The 12,952-nt window shown below is 35.2% G+C and overlaps 1 protein-coding gene across 1 annotated transcript in view; it reads right to left on the reverse strand.

Annotated features, from left to right (window-relative positions):
* Positions 1 to 12,952, reverse strand: part of LOC107671001 (phosphatidylinositol 4-kinase alpha-like) — a 58,346-nt gene that overhangs the window by 8,989 nt on the left and 36,405 nt on the right. The window contains exons 24-38 of the mRNA XM_016463817.1: positions 12,557 to 12,627; positions 12,342 to 12,466; positions 11,107 to 11,188; positions 10,921 to 11,004; positions 10,748 to 10,837; positions 9,000 to 9,119; positions 7,410 to 7,502; positions 6,332 to 6,488; positions 6,128 to 6,255; positions 5,895 to 6,053; positions 4,320 to 4,471; positions 2,980 to 3,087; positions 2,774 to 2,901; positions 1,650 to 1,808; positions 297 to 376 (exon numbers count right to left, since the gene is read on the reverse strand). Coding sequence (XP_016319303.1) covers positions 297 to 376; positions 1,650 to 1,808; positions 2,774 to 2,901; positions 2,980 to 3,087; positions 4,320 to 4,471; positions 5,895 to 6,053; positions 6,128 to 6,255; positions 6,332 to 6,488; positions 7,410 to 7,502; positions 9,000 to 9,119; positions 10,748 to 10,837; positions 10,921 to 11,004; positions 11,107 to 11,188; positions 12,342 to 12,466; positions 12,557 to 12,627 — 1,736 coding nt within the window. The remainder of the gene's footprint in view (positions 1 to 296; positions 377 to 1,649; positions 1,809 to 2,773; positions 2,902 to 2,979; positions 3,088 to 4,319; positions 4,472 to 5,894; positions 6,054 to 6,127; positions 6,256 to 6,331; positions 6,489 to 7,409; positions 7,503 to 8,999; positions 9,120 to 10,747; positions 10,838 to 10,920; positions 11,005 to 11,106; positions 11,189 to 12,341; positions 12,467 to 12,556; positions 12,628 to 12,952) is intronic.

Here is a 12,952-nt window from a genome sequence, read left to right on the forward strand (position 1 = left end):
ACATTTGGGCGGTGTTATGCAAATCTTCCCACACAGTGACGTAGACATGTGGGGGCATGTTTAAACGAGGCGTTTAGGAGGGCGTGGACAAGTCTTAACTTTTATAAAGAATATCTCTTTAGGTTTGAGACTTTAGTCTTTGCAACTTTAGGGATCTTATCTATTCATTAACACTCCAAAGAGAAAGGAAATTTTTAAATTGCATCATATGACCCCTTTAATCATAGACTAATTAAACACTAAAACAGCAATATTCATCTTGGTAGGTTTTATTAATATGATAACTATAATCTCACCAGCAGGGCCAGCAGCAGCGTTCTGCGCTTCATGAAGTATTTATGCAGCTGAGTTCCTCTGTTCGTCTTCTTTGACAGACCTGCAAGAGACAAGAGTTTAATATACGAGAAGGTCACATGATGAAGAAAATCTTGCTGTTATGATTGTGAGCAAATCTCAGCAGAAATAATACTGTAAATATAACAGGTTGAGAACCACTGACCTGATTGTAGACAGATATAAAGAGGGCCTATGGATGAATTTCTTTACAAAAATAATTTAAATGATCATTATGGAGCATCCTGAAGTGTTTATCACACACATTCCTCCTTTAGTAGCGTTTAATAACATCCCATGATGAATCTCATGAAATGTACTCATGAGTGACAAAGCTGAACTGAAACAAATCTATCCCTGAAGTATATTATTCTGAATAATGACACTATTGTCTTCTGTAGAGTTGCTTTGTAGTTGCAATTTGTTTCATAATTGATGGATTTTACATCTTTAATACTGTTATTTTCCTGTTCATTACTGTAAAACATTGAAACAACCTGTACTGTATAAAGCACCATAGAAATAAATGAGACTTAACTAAGAAGCAGCTCAATAGGCTTGCCGCGATAGACGGTGCTGACGGTGATACCGGTGTTAAGCCGCAACACCGGTTACGTCACTTGCCCACCGCGTCACCGACCCCCACCGTCGTTTTGATTTTTTATAGTAATAAAAATCATTTAGTTCAGTAAAAGAACAGACACTACAATTAAAAACTGAACGCGGCTGCTCAATGCAGCGTGCTGAACGACAGTCGCATCACAGATCAGATTTCATTTCTCCAGTGAGGAGAGTGAGTCGAGCTGACTGACAAGAAGAGTGAGGTGAGGTGAGATGAGACAGACAAGACGATCGCGGATTATTTAATTTCAAAACTAGATGCAAAAGCGCATGTTTGGCAATATTTTGGATTTTGAAAAGCCTGTTGACTTTTGCCGTTTATTTGAGGGAACGCTCCGCCCCCACGGTGATACCGGTATTAACGGTGTTGTCACACGTCGATTAACCGGTGGGAATATTTCCTCACCGTCACAACCCTACAGCTCAAATAAAAGTGTTTTCATGTCACAAGTTTTGCATTAATCTAATTATAATTAATGCAAAACTTGTGACATGAAAACATATGGGAAATCATCCCAGTATAGAATGAGTAGGTAACTCCAAGCGTATTTTATGCATTATGAAGACAAAGAGAAAAGATGCCATAACAACAACAACGAGTGTTGAATGAAAGACCTTCCCATCCCTTCTTCACTTACAAAGAAGCATTACACGTTTCATGATATTAAAGAGAGAAATAAATGCTGTGCGAGCACCTGATTTCTTGGAGAGCGTGGAGACGCCGCTGGACAGTGGGTATGTGTTGATCCAGCCCTGTGTGGCCTGCTGTCTGGAGCCCACCGCCGCGTCCAGACTGCTCCTGGAGTCCATCACCGCCATCACCGACAGACTGTTCACCGACACGTCCTGAGGATCTGACACAACATCAGCATTAACAGTGTTGGGAAGGTTACTTTGGAAATGTAATAGGTTACAGATTACAAGTGGCCCTATTTAAAGGGGTCCTATTATGCTTTTTCACTTTTTCAACTTTAGTTAGTCTGTAATGTTGCTGTTTGAGCATAAAAAAGATCTGCAAAGTTACAAAGCTCAAAGTCCACTTCAAAAGGAGATATTTTATTTAACAGAAATCACAAAAACTACAACGAACGACTCGTTTGGACAACGACGCATATTTTCTATGAACATTGTTCATGCAGCTGAACCGGGAGGAACTGTCAGTATTGTTGAGGTAACATACACTTAAATAAATGTTTACTTTGTAATTATTTGTAAAAAGTATTATTTGTGAAATTTACTATCAATTTCTGTGTGAAAATTGCTTCAAAGAAACAGCAAGTAAAACACTGAATTAAACATGAAATTTTGAAGTAGGAAGACTAAAAAACATACTCCAACAATTTTTGTTCATTTAAAAACCAAAAAAACAAACAAATAAGAAAAATTACAGTGTTTAGTTTAGTGGTAGTGAACAAATAACATGCCGATTATCTTTTTCTTTCAACAGCAATACTTTAGGTTAAAATTTATATGAATGCATTAAGGAAATTTAAACATATTAATATATTTTTACCATAACTACACATTCATTTTAAGTGGTCCTGTGATGTTATGAATGAGTTTGTAAACAACATACATATACAAGTAGTAGTGAAATTCATCATTCATCAAGGATAACAAAGTTAAAAACTTTGTGGTATTTGATGCCTGAGCCCAAATTAAACTAAAATGCATAAGAAACACACATTAAAAATGAGGCAGGAGACTTCTGAAGCTGCTTGACATGTCACAAACTAAGCAAATACACCATTAACGTTGCACCTATCAAGTGGATTTGGGCTGAAGATCACAGATGTGCATTATGATGGGGTTTGTTCACCTGGTGGGACGAGTTGAGTGGCCGTGAGATATTTCTTATCCGACAGCAGACACGCGTAGAACTTGATCATGATGCTGATGTCTTCACGCAGGCGTTTCTCCGGCTGCGTGGGGAACCGTGGAGCCACACTGAACACACAAAAACAAGTTACATTCATTCTGCATAAGAAACTAAATATGCCTCCTGGTTTGTGCTGATGTTCACACCTGAAGTAATCAAAAGCGGTAGAGTAGATCTTCTCTCTCAGGACATTACGGATTGTGGCGTTAGTGACCACATCCGCATGAAGAAGAGTGAGACCGAGAGTCAGCAGCCTAAAACACACACACACACACACACACACACACGTCTGGTTTGCTATCCTTGTAGGGACTCTCCATAGGTGTAATGGTTTTTATACTGTACAAACCGTATTTTCTATCGCCTTACACCAACCCTACACTCAAACCTACCCCTCACAGGAAACTTTCAGCATTTTTACTTTCTCAAAAAAATTTGACAGTTTTATCAATATTATTTCACCAAATGACAGGGTCGTAAATAAACAGGAGCTTGTAGAAAAAAATGCCACCAAAAAGAACAAAAATGCACCTCAAAATCATTCAAATCAGAGGTGAAAATAAATGAAAAGTGTTGATTGCAGCATTACATTTAGATCTGCTCAAGTTGCATCAACCAATGACACACACGTTTCTGTTTGTTTTGTTTTTCAAGCTAAGACAACCAATGTAAAGTCTTGATTTTATAATGCATAAAAATTAATATTTTTAAAATAATAATAATAATTTTTTACATAACACTTCTGCATTTTATTAACCCTTGTGCGTCAATTTCTAAGTTACACAGAGGTCCTTAGATTACAAAAATGTCCATGTCAAAAAAAAAAGACAATAAAATAGACAAAAAATTCATTCATTTTCAGGTTTTTAAACCATTTAAATGCCAGTTTGATTATGTAATGCCATACATAATAATTTCCACATACTAAATGATAAGCAATTTTATTATTATTATTATTATTGCAGATGTCAATGATCAGCAACAACACCAATTTTGATGCATAATATTTTTGTGCAGAGTCAGATTTAAACAAACACAAATTTTTCAGTACACACATACAAAGCACACTCTGATACCCATACCAATACACCCACACAATTATAATTACATAACTTCAATTCAATTGGCCTTTTTTTTCAGTAGAAGCAGAAAACTGGAAAAAAGTGAGAATTTGCTACATAAGCAAAACATGAGCAAATGGTACTATCAGGTGGAAAATAGTACAAATAAAAAAAACAAACAGTAAAGGTTTTGGAGCCTTGCCATCAGAATGAATACCTATTAACAAAGAATGCATGATATTGCACTTAAATGGCACGGTGGATTAAAGTTTTAGTAGTTTTAATGGGTTTCAATTATATTTTTGTCCTAATTGAACTATGGCCTAATCCTGGCTTAGTCTAAGCACTGTCTGTGAAACCAGGTCTTAATGGGTTTCAATTATATGTTTGTCCCCATAGTGTTTTCAGTGTGTTTAAAGCATCACCTGAATCGGGGTCCTATAGCAGCTACGTGGCGGTTCAGGCAGCTCTTGGGCCCGCCAACGCTGAGAGACAGCGCCCTCTGCAGGACGCCGGTGAAGATCTCCACCTGATCCGCACTGCAGTACTTAGCGATTTCAAATCTCTGCACTAGAAACTAAACACACACACACAGTACTATAACATTCACTCATATGAGGAATATAATGATTTAATCATGCTGAAAAAGAGAGTTTCTGAAAAAGAAAAAAAACTCCAAGGCCTGCGCATTCTTTGGTTTCCAGCATATTCTGCATCTTTCTAACAGTGAATGTATGATTTTGAGATCCACATTTTCAAACTGAAAACATCTTGATGGATGTGTTTCAGCTTTTGTCTTCTCCAGATGTTAACTGATGGACTGGAGTGGTGTGGATTACTTGTGGATTATTGTGATGTTTTTATCAGCTGTTTGGACTCTCATTCTGACGGCACCCATTCACTGCAGAGCATCCATTGCTGAGCAAGTGATTTAATGTTATATTTCTCAGAATCTGATGATTTTTGTTTGTTTGTGCTTAACGCCATTCCAGCTTCTTTGGCTATTTTCATGGCGAGAAATATTACGGCTGAATTACATCATGTTTTTATCATTTATTTTTGCTAAAACCTCAAAAACTGTATTTGGCTTAACTGTTAAAAATCTCTTCAAAAGAGTTAACGGAATAAAAAAAGTTTATCTCCTGGGGTTGATGGTGGCAAAAACTCTAGTCTACTACACACAGTTCTCAAAAGTCTTGTGAACAAATGTTCTGTAAGTGTTTCATGGTCTTATTTTAGTGACTTAAATTTGAGTTTTTCACTAAGCATGCATAAACGTTGTTTTCTCAAAAACACAAACATGTACATTCATGCTGCTCACATATTATTGTATCCCAGTTTGTGCTGATTAAAGTGTAATCAGACGTTAGCCATTAATGTTTTTAAGATACTGAAAAAAACACAAATGTCAGGGCATTTCAAAACTTCTCCAGGGCCCCAAAACACCCTCGGACCCCAGAGGGTTAAAACCAGCACAATCTCATACAACATGCTTAATGGATAATAGGATTTGGCAGAGAGAACATGTTGGAGGATCTTCCCCTAGTATTAAAAACATTGTGTGTCATCCTGGAATGACCTATTCTACAGCGGGTATAAACAATCTGGTCCCATTGGTTAGAAAATTGACAGAAAATTATTTTTCCAATATTGGGACTAATTTCATGGAGTTTATTCGTTGTATATAAATTCTAAATCTGATGAAGAATCAAACTCATCTACACCTTGGATGGCCTGAGGGTGAGTACATTTTCAGCAAATGTTCATTTTGGTCTGAACTACTGCTTTAATGTAGTGTGTTGAATTCTTGGACAGTACTAAAAAAACGAGATGCAATTTTTATAATCCCTCTTATTAAATTATTTTGCAGATTCTGTAAGGTGCATGTAAACTATATATAAATAACATTGACTTGACACGGTTTTCGCAGTATACATACTATATATACAGCATAAAAAGTAAGAGTTTTATGGCAGTGTGCTGTTATGTGCGATACAGACCTCAATCCAGAGTGAATGCGGCGTGACGTTGGGTGGACGAGGCAGCGGCTGACTCTCTTCTGAAGCAGCTAAAGGATCGGCCTCTGACTCCGTCTCTGAGAACAAGCCCATCTTCAGCTCGACGGTCATCTGCCAGGCGCCCGCCATCTCACGCATGAACTGCACACACATGCAATGAGCGCTGCGACCTTACAGCACACGATGCTGTTATAATCCTGCATTCAGAGTCTTACCTGGACTTCAACTCCATTGCGAGCAGCGAGCAGCCACTCCCAGCAGGCGATGGCCGTCTCCATGCCCTGCTCTGTGAACATCTTCAGAGGAGACCAGCAGAGGTGATGCAGCAGCTGAAGATCCCAGCCTGAGACAGAGACGTTTGTGTGTCACTCAAACATAATCTGCATTCGACACGGTCGGTGTGATCGTCTGGGCGCTACCTTTAGTGCTAATGAGCAGCGCGGTCATCTTGAACATGTTCTGAGTGAATGCGTCCGAGTCTTTGGCGTCCAGAGCGTCACTCATTTGAGAAACCATCAGCTTGCTGAGGTTTGACTTGCTGCGTGTCACTTCGGCAAACTGCAGCATCCCAGCAACCTTAATACACACATATACACACACAATCAAATGCTGCCCTCTTACATTACAGACGCAAACATAAATCGCCCCAAAAACGAGAAGACAGACAGACAAGAAAATTAAGTCTTTTTAATGCCTTTAAAATGGTGATATATTTAACATGATATGTTATTAAGCAGTACAGCTAATACTACCATAATATACAAATCCCTAGATGCAAAGGAATAATAAATAATATATAATTTAAAATAAATAAATATTTATTTAAATATCATTTAAATTACAGAATGATGACGGAGTATAATGAGAATAATGAGAACATTTTTTTTACATTTCAGTAATTTAAAGAATTTAAAGAAGAGTCAAATTGTGCAGAACTGTCATAAAATTGTCACAATGCATGAATAAATGCATGCATTTAAAAATGCATAAATAACTAAATGAACAAATGCATACATATCAAAAAATGCATGGAAAATACATAAATAAATGCATGAAAATGCATAAATGCACAAATAACTAAATAAATGTATAAATAAGTCCATAAATAAATGCATAAACAAATTGTAAAAAAAAAAAAAAAATCATAAATGCATTAATAAACGCATAATTGTAGAAATTTAAAAAATATATATAAATAAGTGCATGAATAAATCTATGGACAAACCCCGCAAATGCACAAACTGCATAAATGTCATGCATAAATAAATGCATTAGTACAATAATGCATAAATAAGCACATAAAACACATAAATAAACAAACACAAATAAAAGTGCATACAAATTAAATTTGCATTTTACTTTATTTTCTTTATGCAAAATTACAAAAACATATATTTTCTTATTTCTTTTAATGTTTGGTGAAATATGAGTCATATGAAATATGTTCTTGTTATGATTGGTGAGATTCACTCATAAACACCCTACTGAAGCGTTTACCTCTCCAGTGTAGCGGTTACGCAGGTTGAGCGACGCCATGAAGTTGGAGTAGTCCTTCTTCACGCAGGTGGGCCGCTCTGTCAGCTGGGTAACCTGGGAATGATGGAAACTGACCAGTTAAAACATCCTCCTGCAAACATTAATAATGACATTTCTGACTACAATACATCCATTAATCTATAAAGACAAACTCTTATGAGCATCAGCAGGAGCTGACCGCTCTACTGCTATGATAACAACATATACTGATTTCCTTTTTATGTAAATGCATACTGGTTCATAAATGACAAATGAGTTACAGACGGAGCCAATGAAAGCAGCGAGGACAACAGTAACAGAACCAACCTGAGGAAAAGCTGCCTGGGGCGAGGGGGAGGAGCACACGACAGGCCACACCCACCAACCCACCACCAGCCAATCACAGCACACACACAGATGAGTTAGCAGCCAGCGGTTAGCAGAGATGCAATGATGTAACGGCACAAATAAAGTGAATGACAAAATAATGCCCACCACACATTTACTGTACACAAGACATTATGCAAAATAGTGCAAAGCATGCAAAAAAAACACGTTTAAAAGGCCCAAAAAATAAAAAGACAAACAAGAGCTAAATTCATATGAACACAACAGTGCTAATGAATATTCATAAAGCATGATTGCAGGAATAATCAATATCACACAGCTGAAATGCAGTGAGTGTGTTAGCAGGGATCACATCTGAAATATCTTGTTAGTTTTAAGCTGTATATTGTGAAAAGCATCATTTGTGTAACGCTCTTCACAATACACACTGTTTCCAAGCAGCTTTACAGCAATTCATTCTGTTAATGACCTTAAATGAGCTTAAAGTGCAGTGCAGTGAATAAATAAATATATAAAAATTAATATTTAAATTAATAATAATTGCATAATTGTATAAATGCATATTAATATAAAAAATATATATACTTTTTTAAAAATAAAAATGAGACTTTTTACAAACTTTTTACTTTTTAGAATTGTGCAAGTATGCTTAATTCTCAAAAATTGTCAGTGCATAAATAAATGCAATAAATAAATGTATGTAAATTCATAATGTATACATAAGTGCATAAATGCATATAATTATCAAAATATATTAATATCAAAATATATATATGAATATATATTAATATTTATATTACATAAGAATCAGACTTTTTTACATTTATAATTGTGTATGCTTAATTGTCCAAAATAATGTCACAATGCATAAACAACTGCATGTATAAATAAATGCATAAATGCATTAATATAAACAATTTGTGTGTTCACATGATCTACATATTCAGATGTTCTGTGAATCTTAAAGCAGTTCAAGATGTTTGGATTTAGTGAATTTCGTGGATTTGATTGGGCATGTGGAATAAATCAGTAGTTTTCCTAAAGACTTCTTACAAAACGACTGATGATTTTATTCTGATCAGCTAAAGACTCGCTACCGTCTTACCTTAATCTGGCCAAAAACCTCAGTTACCATCTCAGTAACCATCTACCGTAAGACACAGCACTGGTTAGCATCAGGATGTGTGTCTGTAACAGGAACTCTGGGTCAGGTGTGTTTCTCACCCCCAGCGTTGTGCTTTGACGGTTGTATCCCGCGAAGCTGAGAATGCTCTCGGTAGCCATCGCCAAACCCGTGTGCTGAGACAAACCCGACAGCCAGATCTGATGCTTGTTCAGATACTCCTGAGACAGACACAAACAGATTTTTTAAAAAGGAATTAATACTTTTATTCATCAAGGATGCATTAAATTGATCAAAAGTGAGAGTAAAGACATTTGTGACCCTGGACCACAAAACCAGTCATAAGGGTCCATTTTTTGAAATTGAGATTTATACATGTATCTGAAAGCTGAATAAATAAGCTTTCCATTGATCAAGTCAAGTCAAGTCAAGTCTGCTTTATTGTCAATTCTTCCACATGTACAGCACATACACACAGAGAATTGAAATTGCGTTACTCTCAGACCCTTGGTGCATACAGATAACACTAACAGTAGAACATAAATACAGATATACAGATTAAGTATAAAATACAACTATACAAATATACAAATAAGGTAAAATGTAAAAAAATAAAAACATGGTTTGTTGATGTATGGTTTGTTAGGATAGGACAATATTTGGAAATCTGGAATCTGAGGGTGCAAAAAAATCGGGACACATATATAATGTTACAAAAGATTTCTATTTCAAATAAATATTGTTCTTCTGAACTTTCTATTCATCTGTGAATCCTGAAAAATAAAATGTATCACCGTTTCCACAAAAATATTGTGCAGCACAACTGTTTTCAACATTGATAATAATCAGAAATGTTTCTCGAGCAGCAATTCTCAACATTGATAATAATCAGAAATGTTTCTTGAGCAGCAGATCAGCATATTAGAATGATTTCTGAAGATCATGTGACACTGAAGACTGGAGTAATGATGCTGAAAATCACAGATTTGAATCACAGAAATAAACTACAGTTTCACAGATATTCACATTTAAAACAGCTATTTTAAATTATAATAATATTTCACAATTTTTACTGTACTTCTGAGCAAATTAATGCAGCCTTGATGAGCAGAAGAGACTTCTTTTTAAAAACATTAAAAATCTTACAGAACCAAACTTTTGAACATGATTAATATATTATGATTAACATATTCATAAACCTTGGTACTATTTACACGGCACTCAAAGAACACCGTAGTATTTGAACAGCTGACTGATTTCCAACTCAGGATGACAAACTAACACTGCATCCAATTCACGTCCAATCACTTGCCAAAGGAGCCCAGATGGCAAACTATTTCTGGTGGAAGTAAGCATCTGTGCTCGATTTTTGAGGCTAATATTACCCACAAATCCATCTGCTATAGAAGATCAGATTTTTTTTCCAGTTGTAAAATTTAAAATAAAAATAAATAAATAACTAGAAATGCGTAGCGGAAGCTGCAACAGCAGTTTATAAACATAAACATATGAACAAAAGTAATAGTGAATTTTGATTAATTTACCAACATGCAAACAGCACATGACAAAGGCCGCTAAAAATGCTTTAACAGAGAAGTTTAATATTATTAACAATAATACAATCAGATTAATTATAATATTTATTTTTCATAATAGCTTGTTTTTTTTTTTTTTTTTACAGAGCTGATAGGACTGGAAATGATGAGATAAAAAAAGATGGATCAGTGAATGACTGGAATCAGACTCGAATCCAGGTTGTCTGCATGAGTGCATGACCATACAACAATATGAGCATATAAACCACATCTCAGACTCAAAGTACATACTTTTAGTGCATACTTCTACTAACCTGGAGATGAGATTTGGTAACCGAAGCGGCCCATTTCATGGCCTCCTTTAAGATCTCTCCACAGCGGGCGGCAAAGTCCTTCACGATGCTCTGCACAACAAACACAAAGCATTTCAAAACACTGGACTCAGACTGAGCACATATCCACGGCTCAAGGGCTGCGTCCGTCTCACCTCTCGCGCCTCATGCGTGTCTGGGACAGTTATTCTGTACGGAGTGTCGGGAATGTCGTAGTATGGCTGGTCTTTGTGGATGTCCTGTGTAACAGGAGGCTGAGTTAAGAGACTGACGTGTGAGAGTGTAAATACTAGTAATATTGATCATGCATGTGCTGATTTCTGGATGTCTGTTGTACTGACGGCGCTCAGAGACAGAGACAGAGTCTGCAGGATGTCCAACATGGTCTTCAAAACCCTTCCACTCCACAGAAGATGAGGAAACCTAGAGGACAAACAGAGATTTGAGCTTTTAGTGTTATTGTATGTGACTATACAACAAAAACAATAATAATAGATTTGTAGTATTTAATAATATTGCACTGTATTTTATGTATCCTAATTATTTATTCTTAACTGTCATTTTAATCTTAACTAATCATTTAAATTTTTTTTATTTATTGTTGTGATTATTTTATGGCTATTTTAATTCATTTTTATATAAAGCAATTTGAATTACCATTGCATATAATGTGCTATATAAATAAACTTGCCGTGCCTAATAATTACTACAACTAATAATAATAATAATAATAATTATTATTATTATTATTAGTTGTTGTTATTAAAACAGCAACTACAATTATTGTGATTGATGTTAAATTAAATAGATAAAGAAATTTTACTATAGCAATACTACTAGCGATTAAAATACTAAAATTAGTATTCAATAATAATAATAGCAATAACAATGTAAACATTTAAAAAAAATTATTATTGTTGCTTCATTAAATTACAAAAAAGAAAAAACTATTAAAGAAATATTTTACTATAGCAATAGTATTACTGTAACAAAAATACTACAAAAGATTAATTAAAAATGACATTATTGATAGTAATATAGTATGATAGTAATATTACTACTACTTTTTATAATTATTACTACTACTAATATTGTTGTTTTTGTTGTGAAATTACAAAAATTCAGTCAATAAAGAAATATTTTATTATAGCAATAATACTACTGTTATAAAAGCTAAAAATATATAAAATAAAAATATAAAATTATTTTACAGAACAACAGTAAAATGTCAATACTAATATTTATGTCTTTCTTTCAAACATTAAACCCCAGAGCTTTTATTTTGGTGGAAAACTGCAGGGAGACCTTAAAGATCTTTTGTTGACAACATATTTATATACGATTCTCATTACAAGTGGGAAGATTTTTGCTGCGTTTGTGTTCTCAAATACAAGTTATAAGCGCCTTCAGACTTCATGTGGAACTCTATACTCTAATAAGCATAAAATAAGCACAAAAAGTTCAAGGAATATACAAATACTGGGTGAAATTGTTCAGGTTACATCATAAGTGATGCTTATTAATATGCCGTCTAGGTAAGGAGTTAGAAAACTAGAGAATGTGTGGATAATTGTACGTTTCGGCGAGTCCCGAGAGGTATTTATCTGCCACCCTGCGGATCCTCTTGTGGGTGTGGTTAAAGTTGACCAATAGGAACTGAGCGTGGCGCTCCAGCTCCTCCTCGTGCTCTTTAGTCTTGGGCTGGAACAGGAAGCAATGCCATTATCAATAACAAGCGATCAATAATGCATTCGGTTCAGCGCTGAGAGATCCTTCAAACGCTCAACTCACTTTCTCTGCCATCATCTGCAGGAAAACCTCAAAGACTTTATCACCCACACAAATCACACACTGCATCATGCCTGCATACGGATACGGAGGAGAGAGACAGACATGATAAAGATTATTTGCAGTGATATGGTTTTGACATAAAATTAAGCAACAGAAGAGTGTTTTTTTTTTTTTATTTGGCCATGAAGTTTCCTAAAGATCATGTGATTAGTTTATGATCCTGTTTGACCGTTTGGGAGTTAAAACATAAGTCAAAAACAAGTTAAAAATATATTTTTTAATGCTGTCAAATGATTAATCGCTATTAATCGCATCCAAAATAAAAGTTTTTGTGTACATAATATATGTGTGTGTGTGCGGTGTATATTTATTATGTATATATAAATACACACACAT

This window comes from Sinocyclocheilus anshuiensis, unplaced genomic scaffold (assembly GCF_001515605.1).
Source record: "Sinocyclocheilus anshuiensis isolate Anshui unplaced genomic scaffold, SAMN03320099.WGS_v1.1 scaffold332, whole genome shotgun sequence".
In the NCBI taxonomy this organism is placed as follows: domain Eukaryota; kingdom Metazoa; phylum Chordata; class Actinopteri; order Cypriniformes; family Cyprinidae; genus Sinocyclocheilus; species Sinocyclocheilus anshuiensis.